The sequence below is a fragment of the Lissotriton helveticus genome, chromosome 3_1, assembly GCF_964261635.1.
Source record: "Lissotriton helveticus chromosome 3_1, aLisHel1.1, whole genome shotgun sequence".
Classification (NCBI taxonomy): domain Eukaryota; kingdom Metazoa; phylum Chordata; class Amphibia; order Caudata; family Salamandridae; genus Lissotriton; species Lissotriton helveticus.
The window spans coordinates 807,905,470-807,932,096 of record NC_136061.1 but is presented as its reverse complement, the minus strand read 5'-3'; the positions used below and the strand labels follow the sequence as shown (position 1 = coordinate 807,932,096).

The 26,627-nt window shown below is 45.1% G+C and overlaps 1 protein-coding gene across 2 annotated transcripts in view; it reads right to left on the bottom strand.

Moving 5' to 3' along the window:
* Window positions 1-26,627, bottom strand: part of TSG101 (tumor susceptibility 101) — a 268,789-nt gene that overhangs the window by 221,340 nt on the left and 20,822 nt on the right. For both annotated transcript variants that reach the window (XM_078681066.1, XM_078681067.1), the window contains exon 3: window positions 13,497-13,562. In XM_078681066.1, the coding sequence (XP_078537192.1) occupies window positions 13,497-13,562 (66 nt within the window). The remainder of the gene's footprint in view (window positions 1-13,496; window positions 13,563-26,627) is intronic.

The window sequence follows — 26,627 nt, the reverse complement described above, 5'->3', positions numbered from 1 at the left end:
CCATAGCAGACACAGGCCATAAACAAAACACAAACCAACAATCAAAAAACCCCTAAACCCAACTCTCCAACCCCCCTCCCTGCACCCCTGCATGCAACATATGCACATCCCCAACTAGCAGTGTGCCTGTCTCCCCAAGACTAACTACAAATATCTAAACGTAGAAAACGGAGGAGGACCTTACAACAGGCCACCAGCCTCCACTATCCCCAACCCGATAGCGAACCCCCATCAAAAATGTTCAATTAGAGTCCAAAAATGACAAAAATATCGGTGGAGGAAAAAAACGCCCCAGTCAAACCAGCACCACCACCACAAACAGGATAAGAGTCACTGTTCCTCATTCTCCGCCCGGGTGTCTCCCTCCGTATCCGGCACCTGGACACGGTCCAGCCAGTCCACTGCTGCCTCAGGATTGTAAAAAAAAAATAGGTTTTTCCGTCGTGCTCGATCCGAAGGCGAGCCGGGAACAGCATGGAGCACTTGATTTCCGAGGCCCGCAGCCTCCGTTTAATGGTCATGAAACCCTGCCGCTGTTTCTGGACTGTCTGGGTGAAATCAGGGAAAAAGAGCAAGGAAGCGTTCTCAAATGCCAGCGGTCCGGAGGATCTTGCCGTCTGTAGGATAGCGTCCCGATCTAGAAAATTCAATATCCGTGCGATAATGGGACGAGGGAGCGCCCCAGGCTTCGGGCGCCCGCCGGGAACTCTGTGGGCTCTTTTCACCATGAAAAAGTTGCTAAGGCCCTTGGGTTTTAGATGGTTAAGGATGAGATCCTCCACAAAGAGATCCGGGGCCTGTCCCTCCGACTTCTCCGGTACTCCTAGGATGCGAACGTTATTGCGCCTCGCTGGTCCCTCATACTCATCCAGCTTTCGGTCGCATTGAGACCGAGACGCTTTTAGGTCTCTCACTTCCCGCTGAAGTTCCGACACATCGTCTGTGAGGCTCGACGTTTTGATCTCAAGCGTCTTGACCTTCTCCGTGGTTTTGGTTAGGTCCGCTCTGATCAGGCCCACCTCGATAGACACTGTGTCCAATTTGGAGTCCATCCTGCCCAGTGAAGACTGATCGCTGCCATTAGATCCTTCATCGTCGGGTCCTCTCCGGAGGGATCACTCTCCTGGCCTCCCATCTGAGCGCGCTTCTCATCCCCGGGGGAACCCTTAGAAAAACATCAGAATTTCACCTGGTGGTTCAGGTGCTGGTCCCCCACCCGATGGTAGGATGGGGCTCAGGAGAATGTGCCGGATGGCAAGTCAGGATGTGGCGGCCGGCGGAGCCGATGCTCAAGCGGCCATCTTGGTCGCTGGCGCGGCTCCTCCACGGCTCAGCAATTTTTAGAGTTTGTGTGCACAGTCGTTCATAGCACACCACACATTTTCAGAGACATACAATCACGTGAATGAGTTAAAATACTTGATGCGATACCATGAGAATAAAAGGTCAAACCCTACCTTTAAATATTGTCCTTTTTGAACGAACCATAAACTGAATGGCAAATCAAATAATTCTAATTCTCTACAACTTCTTAATTCAATAGAAACACCTTTCATAAACTCTTATAGTAGCTATCAAAAATATCATTTATTTTCTGGTTTCCGTTATTCAGCGCACATAGGGGGGCCTGATTATAAGTTGAGGAGGCATTTATCACCCCTGATAAATAGCGATAGCACAGGTGCGATAAGTAACACATATTATGAGTTTATGGGGAATAACATGATGATTTTGGAGTTGAACACACACCAAAATCCACATGATACAATAAATACTGCATGTTTTCCGCTGTTAAATTTCAGCAGGTATGACCTGCTGAACTTTAACAAATGTTAGTTTATTTAAGCTATCCGATAATTATTGGATGTGTAAAAAAAACAAACTCATAATGGCATCACTTGTGCAATCAGGGGTTTATGCACCGGACGGAATTAACTGCCCGACTTGTAATTAGGGCCATACTGCCTTAAATGGTGAACAGTCATTACAACGCAGCTGTTTCACCGCAAGTCATTACATCGCATGCGATATAACAAAGCGTAACCATTACTACGCATACCATTACATCGCATGTGCTTTTACAACGCATGCAATGTTATGGCTATCCACATCGTTGTGAGGAAACTGAGGCTCTTCCGTTTCCTCAAAACTACGTGCACCGCCCCTCAGACTACGCTGGAACCAGGAGAGAGGAACCACGAGGAGAGAGAGGTAAGGGGTATTGGAGGTAGGCGGGAGGGTCGTGCTGGGGGTAGTGTTTCAGAGTAGAGACCGGACTGGGGACAGGGGAGGGTCGTGCTGGGTGTTTTAGGGCAGTGTTGTGGTGTTCGTGTAGGGTAGGGTTTAAGATCGTGTTGGGGGTCGTGCATGGTAGTGTTTGAGTGTAGGGACCGGACTGGGGGTCGGGGCAGGGACGTTCTGGGGGTAGTGTTTTAGGGTAGTGTTGTGGTGTTTGTGTAGTGTTTTAGGGTAGTGTCGGGGGGTCGTGCAGGGCAGTGTAAATGTAGGGAGAGGACTGGGGGTTGGGGAGGGTTGTGCAGGGGTACTAAATTGGGGTTTAGGGTAGGGCAGGGTAGAGTCACTTACCTTTCAAACTTTTACCATGAGTATACCTTTACCACGCATGCCTTTGCTTTGTAATGGCATGCGTGGTAGAGGTATAATCGTGGTAAAAGTTTGCGATGTAATGGTATGTCGTCATTGACATCCCGTAGTAATACCCGCATTTGTAATGGCATATGTGGTATTGGTATGCGATGTAATGAGTCACATTCGTTTTAAACACTGCATGAGCATTAATGAAAGGAAATGGGGAAAAAATTTAAAAAAAACAGGATGAAAGTGGAGAGTTGTCTGTGGATAAAGGGACAAGAGAGAAGAATACCATAACGGTACCCATCGTCACTGTCCATTTACCTCCTGCTGATTCCAAGCACCAAAGTATATGACAGATAGATAGCATTGGAGTACATAACTGACAAATATATTAAAATTGCAACAGCCAAAAAGATGAGCAAGAGTATTCATGCAAGTGATCTTTTTCAGGTTATTAAGCCACGGTTCAGTTAGTGAACACACAGGCCCGGTTGTGAACAATCATATTTACACTCACTACTTGCCACACGTGCTCCAAAGTTATGCAACTCCTTTTTGATGGCCAGCACTTACTTATGTTTGGGATGAGGGTCAGAGTAGGTAAAACCTAATTTGTATCTTCTTTGAATGGAGATGATTTTCCGATGCAGCTTCCTGTTGCCTGGTTCTCTCAGGACCATCGTTTTAAGGTGGTCCTCTTTCGCTCCTTTATCCCCACCAAAAGTTTGAATACCTTGTGCATTAGAACAAAGGAGGCCTAATTATATGCATTTAGAGACAGTAAGGGCCTTATTATGACATCCGGCGGACAAATTCGTCGTGGATACAGGTCGTCCCGACAATTGAATTTTGATGCTACCTTTTTTTTTTTAATGGGAGCTTGTGCTATGGTCGGAAACCGGCCGCAGCACAAGTTCCCATACAGAAAAGGGAGTTTGCGTTCATTCCTGCAACGCGTGGCAGTCCGTGCCTGCCACATGGTGAAGGGATGAACCGGGGGCACCATAGGTGCCCCCTCAGCCACCAACCGGAGGCCACTGGCTGAAGGGGGCCCTGCTAGGGGCCCCCAAAGTCACTTTCCAACGGGCTTTCCATGTCGGAAAGCCCGGCATGGAAAGCCTGCTGGAAACCGAGCATCGTAATCCGGAAGTTGTAAAACGCCGTCCATAGGGATTACGTGCTGGTTCTGGCTGGCAGATGGGCTCCTTGAGCACATCGGAAGCCAGCCATAATGTCCGGCTGGTTTCAAAACTGACAGACTCCATTGTAATGAAGCTGTCTCCTTCGAAACCGTGATGAGGCTCGGAATACCTCCGAACCTTTCCGAGCCTCATTGCAATAAGGCCCTGAGAGAGTAGTGCTGATGAAAAGCATATAGATCTTTCCCCAAAATAGCTGGTTTGAAAAGATTCTTACATTAGCCCTTCTACAATATTTCTCAAAGATAGCTAATGGCTTGCAATGCGGTTCAGTGATCCCAATACAAAGACAAAATAACATAAATTTGTCAAGGCACCTCAATTACATCAATGTTTTCTTAGTTCTATGTTTGTGCTTCCCACCTACCTCTCTGCGACTTTCAGTCTAGATTCCAAATGAAGTCCTGTCCATTTTTTCATGAGAGATTTCCTGGCAGTCAATCACTTCTTAAATACAACTTGAGACCCCAGTTTGTGCCATATCCAGTATGCTGCTATCTAGGGATTCTTTAAATTAATCAGAAAGAGGCTTGTTTCCCTCCATTTGTGTATAGGCATGGCCATGCTTCGAGGGAACATTCATGAAGGATGCCTTAGTTATATATGGTCTGGAAGAGAAGCCTGATGACAGATAATTACAGTAGTTTCAGTAGCTGTAGCTCCCTCCACCCCTGTGACTCAATCCTGTTATTTTACCTGGCTATTCAAGTTTTCCTATGCTTTCTTTCAGTTCACCCAGTGATTGAGCAGGTTGGCGGAAGAACTAATACCCAGTGGAATCCCCACATCAAGAAGGAACTTCCACCATACATCTGGTATCCCCTGCGTTCTTAGCACCCACACGGCATTTGCACGGATCCCCAACAACTGCAGTTAAACCACTAGACTTATCGTCTGGGCTGCTCTCTGGCTTCTTTTTTCTCCTTCGGGGCAGTCAGTCACGGAGTCACCTTCAGAGCAGAGCATATTAAGCCCGGAAAAGAGGCATGTCCTCCTTACACACGGAGAGATGCACATAGATTTATTTGAGGGTCTGTTGGCTTCTGAAGCTTACAAGGAGGTCAGAATTCCTCTATGGTTTGTCAGACCACATGGTGTGTTACACAGTTCACTGCCTGTGCACTGGTGCTGACAGGGCTCCCCAGACCAAAACACGGTTAGGGCAAGGGTCACCCAAGCCGGTTCGTTGTGGCCATGATAAGTGAAATTTTAGAAGCAGCCCAGATTAAACTTTCATTTAATTATACTGATAAACATCCGGGCAAAATTGTTGTAGCCCATTCTTTAATAGAAGTTCCAAACATTTAGCCTATTCATACTAACTGGAGTGTATTAAAAGTAGCAAGAAAATATTTACACTGTGCTTCGTTGGCAACCAGACTTGAGCTTCTGATGAAACTACTCAATGTCACACTTTGTCTAATTTTTCTACTTTAGCTGTTCCAAAGGGTCTAGCAAGTGTTGAATAGAGAAACGTTACAATAAAAGTCCACTGTCTGAGAAAAAAGAGCTTGAAACATAAAAACAAGGATTGCCTCTATGACTTGCTGCTTCATGTAATGCATTTCCCTGTCCATTGAGCCGGAGTGATATGGGTGAACTATCAAGTTCTGGGGTGGCGAATAACGCAATTCAATGATATTGAACTCCAATATTTTGCAATGTGATTTATCGATTCATAGGTTATACATTTGATTTCAGCATGGAAAGTGTTTTACCAAACCCTAGATTGAAACCCAATATATTTTTCTTACATGTTGAGCGTAACAAGCACTTTATTTAGATAGGTCTCTGACATTAAGAGGAGGTGGGATAGACTTTCTAGGAAAAAAGGCTATGAGATTATACAACCCCTGAGGCCAAGACACAATCAACCATTTTAACAGCTCCTGCACACTAGGAACCAGAGTTGCAATTGTATTGTTAGGTTATGTTAGTGCACTTTACAAAAATATATATTACCTGCTAGGGTATCCTGCACTGAGCAGGTGTGTGTGCCTAGCCCTGCATAGGGTAGGTTTGAGAATTGAGAAGATATGACTTCAGCTTCTTGCGTAGTTCAAAAAGAGAGGAGAAGGCTCTGATATGGAGTGGTAGGTCGTTCCACAGTGAGTATATGATGTATGGAAATGCCCATCCACCAGATCTGGTTCTGTGTATGCATTGTATTTGTGGAGTAGGAGTCCTCCAGAACTGAGGGGTATGGTTGGTGGAAAAAGATGCAGCTGTATGGGTAGGTGGGCCTGAGTTGTATACTGCCTTGAATGTGTGTGTGAGGAGTTTGAAAGGATTGTGTTTGTGTATCAGGAACCAGTGGTGCTCCCTGAGGTATTTGGTGTGATGTGAGGTCTGTGTGAGAGGTTGGTGATGAGTATGCCTGTCGAGTTCTGGATAGTCTGTAGTCTTCTGGTGAGTTACTTGGTGATCCTGCGGTAGAGGGTGTTCCCATAGTCCAACATGCTGGTGACGAGGGCATGAGTGACAGTTTTTCTAGTGTTACTTGGGAGCCATTCGAAGATTTTCTTCATCATTATCAGGACGTGGAAGCAAGATGCAGTGACAGCGTTGACTTGTGCGGTCATGTCCACTTTGTTGTCGATGATGAACGTTCCTGGCATGGGTAGTGGATGTGGGTCCGAGTTTGCTCAGTCACCAGTTGGAGTACCATGGTGAGGTGTTCTTGCCGAAGATTACTATTTCAGCCTTGTCAGTGTTGAGCTTCAGAAAGATGGCTTTCATCCAGTTCGTCACTTCAGTCAGAAAGGTGGAGAACTGGTTTCTTGTGTTGGGGGTCTTGTTTGGAGGAGGACAGTATGAGTTGTGAGTCATCGGCATAGGAGAGGATGTTGATGTGTATGTGTGGATGAGCTTGCCAGAGGGATCATGTATGCGAAGAGGGTGTGGCTGAACGATGAACCTTGAGGCACTCCACAGTTGAATCTGTGGGCTTTCTAGCAGTAAGGTGCCAGGCTCCAGCCTGTGTTCTACTTGTTAAGGAACAGCACATCCAGCATCATGCGTGTGTTAGCTGTGGTGATAATTAGTGTTCCTGTGCTGTGGTGTGGTTGGGCCCGACTCCAGACTGCGTGGCGTAGAAGAGCTGTTGGTTGTTGAGGGGGTTGGTGAGGCATCAGTTGAGTAGTTTCTCTAAGACTATGGCAGGGTATGATAGGAGGGAGATGATAGTTCGAGAATGTGGCTTGAGCAGCAAAAGGTTTCTTGAGCAGGGGTGTGAAGGTGGTGTGTTTCTCAGTGTCCAGGAATTTGTGAGTGGATGGAGGCGTCGCCGATGGGAGATAGTGTTTCGCTGAATAGTAGGAGTCCTTTGGTGTGAAGGTGTGGTGGGGCCAAGAGTTAGATGGGGTTCACTTGTGGATGGTCTTCATAGTCTGCAGTTTCGACAGTGGTGATGGCAGGCCATGAAGTCAAGGTTAGCTCTTTGGCTGTGATGGGTAGTGGAGTTGTGAGGGTGACTGGGTCCAGTTAAAGGTTGAAGATGCCATATATGGAGTGTGTTGCAAATACCTTGTGAGGCAGTGATGTTGCTGGAGGCGGCAGGAGGTGCATTGAAATCTTTCATCATGAAGAAGATTTCTCGCTGCGGTTTGTGCTAGCGTCAATGCGGTCTGCAAGAGCTGTGCACTTGGTGCTCAGTATCTGTTAGTGGTATTGTCTTAGAGCGAATTTGAAGATGACTTTATCTGTGTTTTTTTTACTTGTTCTCCATTTGCACTTGAGTTGCTTGCAGTGATGTTTGGTCAGACAAAAGCCTGAGTTCCTCTGTGTACCAGCAGTTGAAGTTCTTAACAGTTTTCTGCAAGCTGCTGTGTGCTCGAAGCTGTGTATGGAAAGGACAGAAGGTCAGTCTTTTGCTGTGATGCTTTTCCAGCTGCGGCAGGTGGGTCTGGCGGTGGTAGGTCTACGGTGGTGCGGGATGAGTAAACTGAAAGAGGGTGTGGTCTGTCCAGGTCACAGCTGCTGGCTTGTTAACAGTGAGATTGCTGATAGAGGGAACAAATCACGTCCAATAGGTGTCTGGCAGTGTGGGTGGGTCTACAAATTTGCTGGGCGAGGTAGAGATTTCCAAGGCTTTCTACAAGGGCCAAAGAGATTGGGTTGGTCCGGTCTTACAGGGGAAAGTTAAGGTCTCTGAGGAGGATGAAGGTGCTGGTACTGGTGATAAGGGGTGCGACAAAGTCTGTAATGTGGCAGGAGAAATTGGTTAGGGGTCTGTCAGGCTCTGCTTTCTGGCCTCTTCGGGCTGTGTTGCTAGACCTATAACCTCCCCATCTGAACTGCCTCAGAGTCTGAAGTAGAATACACAGACTACTAAGGGTGTCCAACCGGGGAGGGAAAGGAAGGGGACAGCAGGGAGGGAGACCTGAAATGACAAAGAACAGCTAGTTTAGGAAAAAAAACACTCACTCAGGTATTTCTAGCCCTCCCACTTCTCTCTCACGCTCTTTACCTCACAGGTAGGGACAGCAGACCCACCCGCTCGTACCTGTAAAGGAAAATACACGTGACTGATTCTGTAGTAGACTCTCAAGGATGAGGTACCAGGCACTCCACCCAGCTGCAAGGATGACTAAGCACAAACACGTTTCAGGAAAAAACCCTAACTCGAAGGGCTATTCTAATACCTGCACACTTGCTACACCTACCTAATATGCATAATATACAATCCTTAATGGGGGAGTTAAATCCTTCTGATTATACCCTTCTTGGAGTCTCCTACAGCAGGCAAAACATAATAAACATGTGAAGTAAATGGAAAGCAAAATCAATGTAAGGAAAAACGGAAATGGAAAGGGTTATTGCAATATCCTGGTGTTATAGGTCACACCAGAAACAGATAAACACCCACATCCGTGGTTGTTATGTTTGGTCACCAGAGGGGTAACAAAGTCTCGTACTTGTACGTTAGTTTTTTCTCCCGCTCTGAGAGACTCTTTAGCAATCCCCCAGTTTGCCAAGTTCGCTGCTAGGTTCTGGTGAGGGCAGCCCTTCACTCGACAAACAAAGGGGGCCGGGTGATCCTTCCCCTCAGCCGAGAGCAAAAAACCCGAAAAGAATCAATAGTTCGCGCCCTTGCGTGGTGCACGCCAAAAGTCAAAACACAGAGAAGCCGGGTATTTCTCACACACCCAGCCCGGTTGCTTCCCCTCCGCCGAGAGGAAAACCAAAGAGCAATTAAAGTTACACGTCTCAGCGTGAACTCCGACTTCGAGATGAAGTGCCGGCACAGAAAACCAGACGCGGAAAGAATCCGCTTTCTTACCGCCTCTTCACTCTCTCTCAAACCGTTCTCCAGGATGCATCCAGAATTATCGGCAACAGCTTCTTCCCCGAGGCTCTATTTGATGACTCGTTGCGCACGTCCTGTGCGTATCTTGCGTGACGGCCCCTCTTCATGATGGGAGTCGTAGTTTGTTGTCATTCCGATATTGTGGAATCACGGAATTCGAGTCGTCAAACCCCCAGCCTGGCGGATCATGACAGGGTCCTAGTGGACCCAATATGAGGGTTCCACTTGGAAGAAGTTGGCTATGAGGCGTATCTTATATGTGAAGTGTTCCATGTAGCTCGTAGGGGTGTCTGTGTAGGTGGTGCAGCAGATGGTGTGACTAGGATGGCGACTCCACCTCCGGGCTTGTGCTGAAAGTCTTGCCTGGTGACACTGTTGCCGGCGGGGATGGCTGAGGGGATGTCCCGTGAAGAGGATGGGTTTAGCCACGTTTCCATCCACGTGCTATTGTGAGATAGGTCCAGGAACTCTGTGGCATGTTTCGTGACTGAGTAGGTGTTGAGGAGCGTGTGGCTGGTTTGTGCGAGTGGGGTGCAGGGTGCTAATGGTGTGGGAGTGGTGGGTGTAGAGTATAGGGAGTGCATGAGAACTTGCAGGAGATGCATGTGAACGATCTCTCTGGTGTGGCAGCAGAGCGGTGGCCAGGGTTGAGAGAATGGAGTAGTGCTGAAGGGTAGCAGTGGGAGGGCCAGGGTTCCTGGAGCTGGGCACAGTCCAGCTTGCTTTTGACTTGTCAGTGCTGCAGCCACCATTAAGTTCTGGGAGGAGCAGAGTGGGTGATGTGCAGATGGATGATGGGAAATTAAGTACTCATGCTTTGCTTCTTCTTTCAAAGACTGTTTTGGCTGGAATCTAGTGAGGTCACTTCCAGTGAAGACAGATGATGGGAAAATCCATTAACATTGGGCCCTATGCTAATTTTATCTTATGGGGCTACACTTAGGATGGCTGGGGTTTTTAGAGGTCGCAAGGGCTTAGGTTTGAAATTAGGACATATCAGAGCAATGACACAGAGTTTGTGCAGAAGATAAATGTGCAGGGAGTCTGGACTAAACTCTGGTACAAGTCCAATCTTGGGTGCCAAGCTGACTAATTCAATGTGCTGAAGTCTGAGCTGCCTAGCAGTCTATGCACACCAGCACTGGCAAATTAAGCACACTGTTTTCAGACAACTGTGCACATGATCAAGCAAATTGCCATCCCTGGTGGTATAGGATAGCCAATGGATGTAGTGGGCTGACCCATGGTCCCGGTGCTGTAGGGTAGGGGAGGGCATGTGAAAGAAAAGCTGTGCTTATTACCGGAATAAAAAGCTGTCTCTTGCACAAATCCCCTCTGATATCAGGTGAGAGAAGAAAAAAAAACTGGCCTGAGGTTCTACTGATTTCCAAAGGTAGTTTTACTGTCAGCTTAAAAGACGTAAAATCCTGGAAATTCTAGAATGATGGTAGGGGTGTCTGTTATTAAAATAAGACAATGGATTTCTTTCCCATCCTACAGAGTCCAGGTGGGGTACTGGCCTAAGAACCTGAAACCTACATCCTCACTTGCTTGTGGCTACTGTGCTTAGTTGAGGCAACAGCTACACAAATTTACAAATCAAGCTCGAGAAATAGAGGGAATATTTAAAACAAGGATGAAAAATGTATTTTTTATTGTAATATTTTCCCTCTGACATCTCATAGCCCTGCTAACTTGGATGTTCAATTTAATTTACATCTCATTCTTTTGGAGATTGCCTTTAAGTATTTTTTGCAATCCTGTATATTAATCCACCACACATATATGCAAAAGCTCGGAATGTACATTAGAAAGCTGTTTTTTCCAAGGATTCCCTATGATTAGCAGAACTAGAGGTTTCAAGGCTCGTGGGGGAAATGGAGGACTACGGTTGCTTTATGTCTGACCGATTTAGCTAAAAACTAGGCATGGTCATGAATGACATCCAACAACACACACATAAAATAAGTTAAACTCCAAGAGCTACGTCTTATTAAGCATCTCTTACATCAACTTGCACTGGCTTAGAGAGTTGCAGAAAGGTTCCGTTAAGCCAACCTAGGGACGTTCTAGAGAAAGAACCCCTGGCAATGCAATTGTGGGGTGAGGGAATATGCCCATTCTTCTGGGGGCACTGTGGCACTCCAGAAGGGACCACGGACACTTCTCAGGCACAGACCTCTACTGTAAAATGGATTGCACTAGTGCACATTACGTACCCCTGTGATTCCACTGGATCACATTTTCCCTTGAACCCATGCTATCGTACAGATGCGGGCGCAAGGGCAAGTAGAATGTTGGGAGGGGCAAAGATTGAAAACGAAGTAGAAAGTGGCTGAGTCAGTGCGCCTGAGGGTTCCCTTTAGAAAGGGTGACCTGGACTCCCAAGAACCTTGCAGGTATCCCACGGCAGGCAGGTGCAGTCACAAACTGTCCTCTACCTAAAGTACTGCTGATTCCTCTGCTTTGAAATATCGACAAGCAGTTTCAAACAACAGATTCACCTTTCAATGCGGCGCTTTGTTCTGCCAGGCATACATTTGCGCCTGCAATAGGGACAGCAAATTTTGCATGGAATATGGTGCACTGTCAAACTGCACCAGGCACACCAAAGTGAGACTGCGACCAGCACAGACAGGAATAATCTGCCATCTTAAACAATATTAGCCTAGGTGGTTGAAGAAAAGTATCTACCCGAGTCAGCTACCACTGCCCTCTCCTTAAGCCTGGAACTTTAGACTAATGCCAGTTGAGAACAAGTTGCCCGATTGGTGAGGAAATGTTTTTCCAAGAGTTGAGAAGAACTACTGGCCCAAAATAACATTGTCAACTGTACAAGAGAATAAATTAAAGAAAGACAAAATGCCTAACCACAAATTCCTGAATAAGGCAACATTGTGTATTGTGTGGTGAAGAATCACTCCTATTGCAGACTGAAATGGGGCAGGTGAACAAAATGTTGAAAACACAGTTAACAATGCCAAAAACAAGTATGGATATTACATCTTAATATGTACATCCTTGCCTCACCTCTGGATTGATCTGTATACTGTAGTTCCACATGAACCAAATTTACAATACGCAATTAAACGAGCATGTTCAAAAGAGCTGCCCGGCATTACCAGAAAGAGGCAAGTCGGTGCCCCATACCAGATAGCTATAGGAACATCTATTTTCAACAAGACCTATGAAAACAGAATTTAAAAGCAAGATCCCCATTTGGAATTTGGGCGCAGCTACTGGAATCCAGAATGAGATTCCACACTCAAACACAAGGGAAGCAATAGGCTAAGTCTGCTATAAGGGACATAGGTAAGGGCATCCAGAGCAGTTGACTCTCCGGACAACTGACCAGCTCTGCATTTATAGTCGATTTCTTGATCTTGAACCAAATGCGACCACATTATTTTGGAAATAATCCCTTTTCAATAGGACTGACTGTATTCATGTGGTAAGTAGTTTCAATCCAATTTCCATTGGCTGATGACAGTCCAATGCAGAAACTAGTTAACCAAACTGGTAGACCCGGACTGCATTGTACACCAACAAGCTGAGAGCCTGTTAAAGGGATTGTCTCGTGGGAGACTGAACTGAAAACACAGGAGTAAAAGCATAGACAGTAGGGGGCCAGAAAGAACGAGTAGGGAGGTCAGTCATCAGCCATGAGCACAACATGAACATCAGAAGGCTAAATTGCGCATCCAGGGGGGCACAACAATATATTGTTACAGCTCACATTAATCAGAGGTAGAATTATGAAAAAAAGAATAATAAGTTTGACTTCGTTTGTTTTTAATTCTGAAATGGTACACTACGTTTGATAACAGTTTTCATAGTTCAGGCTTTTTTCTATTTGCATTTATAACGTATCTTTCAAATTTTACTATCTTACTTTAAAAGCATTCTTTCATGCCGATTACTTCACTTAGCCTATTGTGCTCGGTGGATTCTAATATGTAAACATCCCCTGCATTATACTCTTCACAGATTTACTACTTTGTTGATAACCATTTCACCTGTCACTTTACGGTATAACCACACATAAAAAAATACTGCATCCCACAGTTACATCTAGTGTTGCAGGAAAATAAATCAAGTCCGAGAATTAATTGTGGGTTTGTATCACTCTAGGTTTGCCACAGGTTTTGGTTCAGTTCCCTGCATGCAGTGTTTAACGCACGGTACCAGTACTGTGTGGCACCTTTCACAAACACAAGCATGCACATCCATTGAAAAGAGGTGAAGGTTTAGTGATGCACCTAAAGCAAAATAAATCATGTTCAGTCAACATGGCATGCTCTCTGAGACTTTCTTGATTGGAAGAAACAAATCAAAGTTAAGAGAAAAAAAACAGTCATCATCATTTAGGATGGGAAATACTGTTGAACACCAACCTTTATAAGGCACAGGAATTGTTCCAACAAGGCTTGCAAGCTCTCTTGAAGACCCATCATTGAAAACTGAAAAAATAACATCAGCTTGTTACATCTGACATTCATAATCCTTCAAACGATTAACTAATATACAATCATAAGGCATTAGAGCCCAACTTCAGATCAACAAAACTCATTACACCAGAAAAATATGAACAAATGAGAACATAACTAATAATACTGACTTCTTGAAGTAACAAAGCAACACTCAACTTTAAATTAGAGAAACAATAGAGTGAAGAAAAAAAGCAAAGCCGATTGAAAACTGAATCAAAGTGTACATGCTCTAGAAAAATCAGGATGGCGAAAAGAAGCACCTTGTGAGAATAGTGCATAACGCTCTCCAAATGGCAGCATGAGCAACCCAAACAGTTTTTCAAGATGACAAATAAGAGTTTCTAATCCACAGCATGGCACTAAGATTTCGCAGTGAGATCAGAAAAACATTTTACGCGTTAACGTAAAGAGTAAAGGAGGCAACTTAGTTGGTTGTTTTTTGTGGAGTACTTGTCAATGCATTGACGTAAAGTTACACAGTAAAATGCAGTTCTCTTCCACTTGAAATGTGGCAGGCAAAAAGAAGAAACATGATGGCCGGTTGTTGTGAAGCATTAACTTTCAAATGTTTAAAGTTGGGAAAAGGAACAGATATTGTACAAGAAAAACAAAAACTGGAAGATTTAGCGGTTTTTATTGTAAATCTTTAACTGTCCAAAATATACGCTATGGTGAAACTTCCTCTTTAATTATAAAACAAAGCTAGCGCAACAATTCTAAATTGGAAGACAGAGTTTGGTAGAAAAATCTGGAGCTTTCACCTACAAGGGTCTTTTTTCCCCACCTGGTGAAAACATGAATGCACGTATGGAACTCTTAATGTTCCCAACGCTAAACAAGCCTTAACTCTGCCAACAAATCTTGCTTTATAAGGAAAGTGCTGAGCTATTGGTTTTGCTAATGCTTGTACTTAAAGTGTTGTTAAAAAAAGTTTGAAAAAATAAAATCTAACTCTGAAGGAAAAGCAAACTTATTTAACGAAATCTCGAAACTGTAGAATGAATGCAATATTTTCAGACTTTGTAAACAGCATGGTATATTTTTCATGCAAGAAAATGAACAGAATTAAATGAATGGGTGAGTGTCAGAATTGAAAGGAAAAGGCTTGCCAGGAAAAAGCTGAAACAAATTGTGCTCTGCCCCTCTGGTGCTCAGCAGCAGTCCAGGGAGCAGATTAATGGGCCTCTAAGAAGAGTGACCTCTCCGTTCCACTCACACTAAGTACACCTACATCCTAGAACATCAGCTGAGTTATGGCAGCAACTTATCCCTCGCGATATTAACTGCTGTCTTTGTGTGCATAGGTCTGGGCTATCATGCAACTAGTGGAACAAAATTGATAAAACAAAAAAAAACCTGTACCGCAAAAATATACCTATTCCTGTACTTTTATAGATGGGCTGGGAGGCGCAGGGTTCTACAAGGAAACACTGTAAGGGAGGGGTCAGCACACTGAGGAAGAAAGCAAAGAAACATGCATTGCCTTACAATGTCAAAAAAATTGTTCCCAGATCTGAAACACAGAAGGATAGAAGTAATTCAATCAAAACGTAAAGAAGCTTTGCTCCCGGGAAGGGCCGTGCCTGGGCAATGCCCGGGCCAACTGGGGGCCCGTCTGCATCAGTCATGGCACGGAATTTCTTTGGATCTTTCAATATTTGAGCATTAACTTCTTTTGATAATGTCTTATAATGAGGTAAATCAAAGAGACAAATGTTGTAGCATTAATACCCTGTTCATAGCTATTAGAATTCTAAGCAACAGGTCATACTCGATCCAAACTTTTTCAATGGAAATGAAGGAGGGGCTTTTAATTTGGAGATTGGAACTGGCATAACCTTTTCTGACCAATTCTCTTTTCCCAATACGCTTATACATCAGACCAGTATGGACGCGAGAGGGACCAGACTTTATAAAATTCTACTTGAATTTGATTTATGTGGAAATTTTGGGTATGGAGGAGAAACTGCAATGTTCATTGGTTGGGGACAAGAAACAAGAATTGATCTTATTTTCATCTCACAGAACCTTGTACTTGCATGTGGAATCTGGGGGAACTTTGGAGAATAGCTCTAGCGTTCACAATCCCAAGAGTCTGGTCTTTCGAGTAAACACACATAGCATCAACCTGCAAGCTTTGGGTAGAATAGACCTTTCCATCAAAGACACGGGGCTGTGTCTTAGGTGGCAGGTTGTAGATATTCAATTATTCCTCTGCAACACAATCAGGACAAATGTTATCCTGTTAGATGAATACATATTGATTAACCAACTGACTATTTCACAGGTAAAAGACGCCTTTTGTTGTCCGTGTGCAGGGCAAAGTTGTCGATTCCTGTATGCCAGGAGAGGGCTGTCGTGAAGTGAGCATTGGTGAAATCTGTGCCGATCGGGCTAAAGCATAAGTGCATCTAAGGAGCGGAAGTCCCGTATGCCAAGAGGGGCTGCAGCACATGAACTTTGCTGATGCATGCACGGATCGTAGCCCGTGTGCAGCTCAGGATCGGCAACTGCACATGCCAGGAGGGGATGCGGTGTGGACACCTGCTGTGCAGAGCGGGTCGGTGCCTGTGTACAATAAGGATGTACACAGATGTATTTACACCTTCCCGCGCCTCCAGAGGAAGCCTTGGACTGTTTAACCACAGTACCACTGAGAGTCAAGTGTGGAAGGGGTACTTAGCCCAGTTGCTAAGAATGCATAGTTGGTCAGGCCATGGGACATCAGAAGTAAAAGGCCCTCAAGCCACACAGTTGAGCCCAGTAACCCCTGCTTGCCCCGTGACCCAAATGAAAGGGATTCAGACAACCATCATATGACATATCCCTTTATATGGGCTTGCACAAGTGTTTGGCTCACCAGGCCTCACCCACCAGAGCTCAAATATCTTAGTAGTAACACCTTTGAAGAATAAACTTTCCTTTGGTTGAGTACCGGTATACTGTAAGGGAGGGAGGGAGGGAAGTTCAGCAGACTCCTTGCCGGCATCATACACTTCACTACACCACCTCTGCAACATAGTCCACCAGCGCCACATTACTACATTTTCAGGAACTTGCCACTTCGAAGTTCCATTACCTCCAAATGTGGCTCTCCAGTGGAAAGCCTTTTATGCCTGAAATCCAGCTTTATTCTACCAGGACACACAAATGTCTGGTTTACTCTGCAGCCCTGCTTCTCCATAATGTTTCACCAACGTTGAGCCAGCCCATTCCACTGTTACTACCACAAACACCACCAAAGTGTGACAACCCACAACTCACACAAGACACATACCGCACCTGAACCATAGCATGAATGATCACTGGGGCTGGTGCCTTCACCCTCCAACACCTGGAGGTGGGGTAATGCAGGCCCAAACTTGTATTGGTAGGCAAAGCAAAGGACTGACATGTCTGTGGTCGATGCATAGAAAAGGCTGTTGAATATCAAAATGCTGGGCTCCAACCAAAGATCTTGAGCATATGAGAATCCATCTTAGTTTCCCAATCGTTTTCCCTATCTGTGGCCAGGAGATGCAGAGGTAATGACTAATGCATCCTAATATATATAGCATGTGACCCTCAATCTGTGGTACACTACAGACATTCACAACTGAATCAGGCTGGGACCGGATATTAAATGCAGGGTCCAGATTGCAATCTGAGAAGTAATCCTGTTTCAGGTGAAAGCTCCCACTTGCTTTAGAAACAGGATTTTTTTAACCCTTTCCGTGCTGATAAAGGAACCGCTCCGTCATCAGCCGCTGTGGCGCTGTGCTGATGACGGAGCGGTTCCGTCATGGCCCGCCCAACGCGCCTGCGCGGTGCTGATTTCGCGCCTGCGCGGCGCGTTCTATTGAGCGGGCCGGGCTATGACGGAACCGTTCCGTCATAAGCACAGCTCAACTGCGGCTGGTGATGGAGGGGTTCCGTCACCAGCATGGGCGCGCTGCGTGCCCCCCCGCCCCCTTAGCGCTACGGCGGAATAGCCGCCGCAGCGAAGGTGTTAAACTTTTATTTTTTACATTTTCAAGTACAGTTCAAAAAAGACAGCACAAGTAGCACGAAAATGACATGTTCAAAAGCAAGCAATCTTGGCCTTCGTACAGTGAATAGAGGTGCTTTTTCCCACACATGAATGAAAGTCATAGAGAGGCATCATGCGAATACACATACGTACATGATGAACAGAAATAAGGCACAGTGATGACATATGAAGCATACAGCAACTACATAGCGCTCAAATCTTTATAAGTACTGCAACTAACGGTATCGTCATCCGACCCTCCCATCTGAAATCAATTATTTTGTTTGGTATTTTCACGAACAATTGGATGCTTCCCCAATCTTTCCCGCGCCAACACCTGGCTGCGCCTCATCCTCAACATCTGATGTTCCCTGTTGCAGCACATAGGCCTGTAATGGCCCCATATGTCCTTGGGCTTCTGCCATGGGCTGTGTCTCGGCATATATACCACTCTGGTCTTGACAGTATTTCATATCCTGCAGCCATTCCTTAAACTTCGGGACTCTCCCCCTCCCCCATCGACATGCAAGTCTCCATTTAGCCAGCAAAAGAGCAGTATCCATGAACTTTCTGCTACCTTTAGGTATGTGTGCTGTGTGCCCAAGAATGAACATCACGGGATCCATATCAAAACTTAAAGTCAGCATATGCTCCAACGCGTCGTGGATCTGTTCCCAATATAGCCATACCTGTGGGCATGTCCAAGCCAGATGGAAGAAGCCAGCCCCCGGTTGCCTACATCTTTCACAGCAGTCAGTATCAGCTAATTTAAATCTATATTTTCTGGCAGGCGTGTAATAAACTCTATGCAGGAATTTATAATGGATAATCTTAAAATCGACAACTTGAGGTGCTTTAGAAACAGGATTACAGATTGCGTGTAAATTGTGCCTAACATGAGTGCTGGCCTCTCTAATTTTCACCAGGTAAACACACACTGTACCGGGTAAAATCATGCTATTTGCTAACAGATTTCCCATCCAAGGGTGTGCACCCCTGAACGGAGGTGAAATTTCACATTGGCGCTTATCAATTAATAGGTGTGCCATATTGACACACTTAGTATTTCCCTGGTAATCAATCCCATGATGTTTTCTGTTACTGATAATCAATGTCACTGGTGCACAGGTTTAAGGGCAGTCATCGAATTTGGATGGGTTTTCATTGTTCTATGAACCATCATACATCACTCGGTCCAGGTGGTAGTACTGGGAGATTGCCAACTTTCAGAACAGGAGAAGGGAGGTGACTCTAGAGAATTCCATAAGCGACTGTTGTTTGCCATACAGAATGACATTAACCATTACAGCAATGAGTAGTAGATACCAATCTAAGCAGCGAGGGAGGAAATGTGGTGTGGTAATCGATACTGCTGAAGACAAATCAAAAAGGATGAGAATACAGAGGTTTCCGCTTTTACAAATCTGAAGGACATGATCAATACCATAGAAGGGTCCAGTCTCATTTGTGCATCTGTGAGTAAATGGCAATTAGCAAAATTGTAGAAGAAGGTGGTTGCTGTGCAAGCTTAGAGTTATAAAGCTAGTCTCCTTACAAGAATGTAACTACGAAGATGATGAAATGAATTGGCAGACAGCATGTCAGGTCGGGGATTCTTAAGGCAAGGAGCATAAAGTAACAAAGCGAAAAATGAAAAATATCTAGGGCTAGAGAGGCATTCACAATATTTACTACTGGAGGAAGCAAGTATCTAAAGAGGGGAAATTACATTCCTGGAAGAAATTTTGTACATGGCAAAGGATAGGTATTTAAGTGACTCTGATAATACTATCTAGACCTTTAATGACCAGAGAATGAAAAAATGGCAATTATACATGTTTAACTCTTCCCTTAAACTTGGTTTGCTGTGTCTTTTTTTTTTGGTGTGAATTTCTTTATTCGGTTAAAAAGTTTAAAACCATCAAAGCACAGTACAGCATTTCAATTAACAATTTTCACATTTTAAATGACTAAGTATAAACTACAGGTAGCACTGAGTACATTACAAAATTACAAACTTGGTTGAAATAAATACAATTAAAAACAGTTTGTCACCCACAGAAACTCGCTCAGAAAGCACCCAGACACAGGGGGGCTATAGCAAAATTAAGGTAACAATGTTTTATTTCGGCTCCTAATCGCCCCAATAATGTAACTTGCCACCCCAAAACAGACCATTGGAGACCCAAGCATTTGTAAAAAGGTCAGAGCCGGTCTGACTTGGTCAAAATTTTGGCCCCGAAACAATGGGACAATAAATTTTCTACGATGGGGAACATAAAACTTGCAAAAAAAGATCATGTGAAGGGTATTCTGATCAGAACAGTTGTCACATGGACAATGCCCCAATGTCCCAACTTTCGCAAAACCTTTTGGGTAGGATAGCAACCATGGGAGCATATTGTACTTAAATCTTATCAGCACATAGCGATGGAACGGCTTGTTTATATAAGTTAAGTACGGCTGGATATCTTTGCATATACTCAACATTATAAAACTCCTCACCGATGGTTTCATCAGTTCCTCTTCTTCTCTCTGTGACTGTATCCTGTTCAAAAACAGGGCCTTTACAGCTTTAATAGCAGTTTTACTCAAAGCCACAGGATTCGTAAACAGTTCGGGACAACCCATTAACTCAGTTTGAGTTTTAATATAGCTGATCCAAGTGATGTCCAGGGCCCTGTCTAGAGACAGACAGTCTTGAATAATTAACTGGTTTAAATTCGGCGCTTGCTGCGCCCATACTCTAAGCCACCCCAGCAACGGGGCTAAAGCAATCTGATCTGAGATATAACCCACCCCTAGATCTTCATGGATATTAAAAGCAGCTACAGTTTGGGGGAGTGACAACAATTTTCTTAAAAAAACATTTTCTGTGGTTTGGATCTCAGACATATTCAAATAACCCCAGACTTCACTCCCGTAAAGGACCATCAGTACACACTTGGCATCATACATTTTCACAAGAGCCGGTAAGGGCTTACAACCCAATCGTTTTGCAAACCCCAACAAGGCACCTGTTGCTCTCGCTAATATATTCTTTTTCAATGCGCGTTGCGCGACCCACGACCTTCTATCATCAAAGACAACACCTAAATACGGGAATGTAGGTACTTTAATGACAACCTGACCTTTAGAGAAAAAGGATGTTTTCTTTGCCCGCCCTCCACCAATTGTCATAGCATGTGATTTTTAAAAATTTGTTGTTAAGTCTAGAGAGTCCATAAAATTGATAAAACAATCTAAAAGAGATTGCAACCCTCTTGCCGTTGTTGCTAGCAAAACAGCGTCATCCGCATAAAGTAAAGCTGGATTTTTTTTTAACCAACTCTCGTAATATCTTTATTTACTAGGGTTAGAGCATCACCCAAATTGTTTATATAAAGCGTGAACAACAATGGCGCCAGAATGCAGCCCTGCCGTACCCCCCGCTTTACAGGCCATGCATCGGTAAGACTTCCATTCTCGTTGTAGCAGACTGCTGCACTGGTATTCTCGTGGATTTCTGCTAGGAAGGATATTAATACAGGGTCCAGCCCCATGTCACACAAGGAAGACCATAATTTTTGTCGATTTACAAGGTCGAAAGCAGTCAACAAATCCATAAAAGCTAGGTGTATGTCTCCCTGCTTTGCGACTGTATATTTCCCTATGAGAAGATGTAAGTTTAGACATTGGCTAGCAGTACCTCTTCCTTTTCTAAACCCATACTGCAGGTCCGAGACAACATTATTCTCTTCCAACCAGTCTGTCAATCGATTTAAAACAGCTTTTCCCATAATTTTCGCCACCGAGTCTAAGAGTGAGATCGGCCGATAACATGCCGGATCTTCCCTCATGCCCTTTTTGAAAATTGGGACAATAACTGCTCTACCCCAGGACTCTGGTAGGCCAACATTAACAGCTGCATTAAAAACAGAGGTTAAAATCTTTGCCCAATAATTAGGGTCCGCCTTATACAGGTCCGCAGGGATCCCATCCGGGCCTGGGGCTTTCCCATTTGCAGTGGACTCAATTGCCTCTAATATTTCCTTCTCAGAAAAAAGGATTTTCCCAGTTTGTATATTCATCCCACTAGTTTTAGCGGGAGATATGCTTATCTCAGCATAAAGACCACTGAAGTGCTCCACCCATTTTTCTGGGGCAATAAGGCAGTCCTTGTTTATGTTATCTCTCTCATTAAACAATGGACTGTTTATCACTTTCCAAAAATGAGTGCTACTTTTCAGAACACTCGATTCGGTTAGTTCTTCCCATGCCATGTTTTTTAGCTCATTGTTCCTCTGTTTTGTGGCATTTTTATAGGCCCTTCTTGCCATAGCAATCCTATGTGGGTCCCTCTCACACTCTTTCAGAGCCTCTAACAGGGCTACATGCGTGCTGCTGCAAGCCTGATCAAACCAGCTTTCCAATTTTTGCTTTTTGGGTCTGCTTTTCCTACTTAGCTTGTCTGCTACATGAGTTGTTATACAATTAAAAGCACCCAGAATTTCAGGTGGATCTGAATTTACTCCTGTACATATATTCAGTTCCTCCGCATTACACCTGTACAGATCATCTAAAAAGTCCATAGGGATAACCGCTTCCCACCTTATTCTTCTCCCCTGACATAAAGTAGCTATATTTGAATTTCTAATAGGAGCCAGCGCATTTTCCCCTTTAAGAGCCCTGATATTAATATCCAGACTAAGGGGGTTGTGATCACTAAATCCATTTTGTGTTACACTGAACGAACCTATACTATCCATCAGAGGGGATGAGACAAAAATATAGTCCACAATGGACTGGTGACCTTGACCCACAAAGGTCGGGACGGGACACAAAACGTCCCCTTGTGATAGGGCAAGCAAATAAAACTCAGATAAAAGACTCTCAAGATACATCCCGCTTCTGGTGTGTTCAAAATGAGTACCACCCCACGGGTCAACGTCATAATCAACGTTCTGTAAACACTTAAGGGGACAAATGTGAATATTAAAATCACCAAGAATTGTAAGATTATAATGTACCTCGCTACCCATATTATAATCCTCCAGAAATACTGACAGTGCTCTCAAATGTTCCATTTCATCAATCCTGGTGAAGGAATTATACAAATTTACCACCAGAATTTTGGGCAAGTTTTCACCTTCCAGTCTAACCGCCAAGATATTTGGGGAGCTTGACGCCACTAACTCCGCTCTATACAGTAATTTAAGGCTGAGTAGTAGCAACAGCCCCCCCTGGATCTCCCCATTGGTGACGGTATTGCAAATTTATTAAATGATTGATAGCCATCCAGATGATAACCTTCCTCTGAAGGTTTCCTGCAGTGCATTTATGTGAAAAGGAGATAGCGTAGCCTCCCAGTTTGGGTCCCCCCTGTTTGAGCGCAACCCCGCAACGTTCCAGGATAGAAACGCAATCTTATTCTTAGTCAAGTTGGCTCTATAATAATTAGAGTCACCCATTTCAACAACCGCCCCATTTAATGTCGCTGAGTTAGTAACTTCATAAACCTCTGTGGGCCTTGAGGTCTGAACAGCCATTTCATCAAAAGACCCATCTCCTGCAAATTGCACCTCATGGTCGACTCTTTCAGAAACCACCTCATTTGGTTGAGAGATTTGAAATGGGTCAGAAGAGAGAGTTGTCTTACCTATCATTTTGGCGCAAAATCGGTCCTGAGAATCCAGTTCTGTGGTTGGGCGCACTTTACGATCAACAACCGAACTGGTTAATCCTGGACCTAGGGTCTCTGCACCACAGAGTCAATCATTCGTATTTAAGTCACTTAATGCCTCATACCTATTGGTCAGCTCAATGTGCCCAGCGAGGGGAGCTAACTGTGTAATTTCCCTGCCTCCCCCAAACCCTCCGAAGTTCTTTGGGGGATAGAAAAAGCCCAAAGGAAGAACATTAACATAATCAGGGTTTGTCCTATATGAACCTGCCTGCTTCAGAATATGATCAACCAATATTGGGCAGCCGAAACTTACAATTACACAGTCACCACTGAGAGTTTTCTTTGTTTTCCCCACCCAGGGTACCCTTCTCACCATTTTAAAATTGTTAAGCAAATGTTCGCCCAAAACGGTTTTGACACTCAAATATTGCAGAGCCTTATTTCTAAGGGTAGTCCAGTGTTCCTCTTTCCCATCCTTTGTTTTCGGGACATTTGTCAAAATTATTGAGTAAGGACTGGCTTCTGGGCGAAGGTGCAGCGCTGCTTCGCGAGGATGGGCCCGAAAAGAGGGGCTTATTCTCCCTGGCTGGCCTAATGGCCCTTGTTTTGATCCTTGACTTTCCCCCCCAGCCACAGCCAACACAGGAATAGTTGGCACTACAACTTGGGGCACAGTGACCATCATGGAGTCTACAAGATCATTGACCCTTGTTGTTATTACGCTTAAAGAAAGTGTATCAGGTTGGCTTCCCCCTTGCATTGGGACTTTCTGTGTAGTGAGATGTTTTTCAATAGTATCTAGTCTTCCGCCTATTTTCACCAGCTCATCCATGACTGGGGTAAGAAAAGCTTTCAACCGTTCTTCCATTGTTGCAATAAAATGGGCCATATTGTCCCCTGTATTGTCATTTACATGGTTACCTAACTCTGGCCCTCCCTTCCTTCTATCTTCCATAGTTTGTTTGGTAATACTTCCATCCTGTCTACCCCTCCCAGACGGGATGCCTTTGTTTTTACTATTCCTAGGCCTTTTAGCTTTTCGCCAAGTACTTTTAAGGGAGTCACTTGCCTTTCTTTTCCCTGGCACATCGTTTTTGTTGGTAACTGAGGTAGACCGTAGCTGCCTAGTACATGTGACTATGGGAGAGGATAATAAGCTAGACACATGAGATGAATCAGAGTCAATAGACAGACTAACATCAACAACAGCCCCATTTGTAATATGGCGGATAGGGGGAGCACTAGTGTCCGGGGGGGGCTCAGTGGTTTCTGCAGGCAAAGAAATTTGGCAGAATTGTTCTGACGATAGCCTTCTCTCAAAGAGTTCAATTTCTTTGGCCCCAGCAGTTTCTGCACGTTTCAGGAAAGCATCCAAAGTCCCAACCCCCCACCCCCAGAGCTTCCTTTAGATAAAGATTTAGCCATCTCAGGGGAATGTTATTCCTAGTTTGCAGCAAACACTCTTATCAGCCAAATATGTCAATCCGTAAGCAAAGTTGAGAAATTATTGTAGGCTCACCCCCTGGTAGTGGCGATGTCAGAGGGGGGGCCCGGCCCGGCCTCCTCTGGCCTAGGAGGGCCCGCCCTTTGCCCGGGCTTCGCCCGGCGTCCCGCGATACGGGGGGTGATGCCAATTTCAAGCGCCTCCTGGCGCGAAAATCCCAGTCGCGGCTTCCTGCCGCAAGGCAGCTTGGGGCTTGTGGTTCCGCCGCACCGCGACTGCGCTTTGGACTTCTGAGGCAGCGGTGGCGGTGGGGAACCAACGGAGCGAGCAGCAGCGTCCTGCCCAGACGAGAAGAGTGCAACCAGGTAGGGGATTTGTGGCTCCAGACACCCGCTCCACCGGGGGTGTTACCAATTTCAAGCGCCTCCGGGCGCGAAAATCCCAGTCGCGGCTTCCTGCCGCAAGGCAGCTTGGGGCTTGTGGTTCCGCCGCACCGTGACCGCGCTGTGGACTTCTGAGGCAGCGGTGGCAGTGGGGAACCAACGGAGCGAGCAGCAGCGTCCTGCCCAGACGAGAAGAGTGCAACCAGGTAGGGGATTTGTGGCTCCAGACACCCGCTCCACCGGGGGTGTTGCCAATTTCAAGCGCCTCCTGGCGCGAAAATCCCAGTCGCGGCTTCCTGCCGCAAGGCAGCTTGGGACTTGTGGTTCCGCCGCACCGTGACCGCGCTGTGGACTTCTGAGGCAGCGGTGGCAGTGGGGAACCAACGGAGCGAGCAGCAGCGTCCTGCCCAGACGAGAAGAGTGCAACCAGATAGGGGATTTGTGTCTTAACACTTGAGTTATTCCAATGCACTTTGCATCCTGGAACAAAGTAATTACAGTGATAAAAGCATGTGTGTCACCACATTCAAGTGGTTGCCCTGATGAAGGTGGAATGACTTGCCTTATAAGATTTTGGGTGAAGATTTGGACAGCCTATTTTGGGAAATACATGAATGTTTCTTGTAAACAGGTTGGCTCCTTAGGCTGTCCAATAAGGAATGGTTTCTAGAAAGGTAGTTGCGCTTTGGACAGAACAGAGGTATAACCAATCCAGTGGATGGGAGTAGTGGCAAGAAAGGAAAAAACAGGGACAATATCATGACAACAGAACTGTTATCTCTAAGTGCGGGTTCTGTGATGTTGAATAATATCTAGGAATGTATCATCCATATATAGAAGGTTCCAAATGGAAAATAAAGTTTCCACCAAGGAAGTTATGGGCAGGTAAGACCAAGTATATAAATAAAGACATAAATATAATCAGTGATGTTGTTGCTGTAGCTAGCATGTGGCCCAAAAGAGGAGGTTGAAGGTCAGGGTGTGAGAGAGAGACAGATTTCATTGAGCAGGACTGTACCTGTTGTGTAAGAGGTTTGTGTATACATAAATTTTTGGTATACAATTGTAAAAACACTACTTGTTTGGTGGTTGTGATACCGTTCACAATAAGGCAGAACACAGGCAGCGGCAGCTCCTCCGCTAAGGCGGAGGAGCGTCGCCCCAGTGCTCAAAAGGAAAAAATTATTAAAGGAAAAATAAAATGATAATAACAGTTATTATCATTTTATTTTTCCTGTTGAAGTCAGTAGCACTCGGGTAGGGCTGGCCAGAGCAGGGAGAAGAGTGGTTTGCACTCCTGAAGTGCGTATTACTGCTTTGCCGGCCCTCTTGGGCCAGCCAAACAGCCCTGCGCACTTTGCAGATTCCCCGCCAGCCTGCATTACACAGCCTGGTAAGGAAAATGCAAAGCCTCCCAATCCCCGTCTGAGCGCCAATCCACGCCCATCCATAGCCAATCCACTGACATGCTTTAAGCGTTACAATAAGAGGTGCTGATACCCTTACAAAACCAATGTTTTGCCTGAGAGCTGAT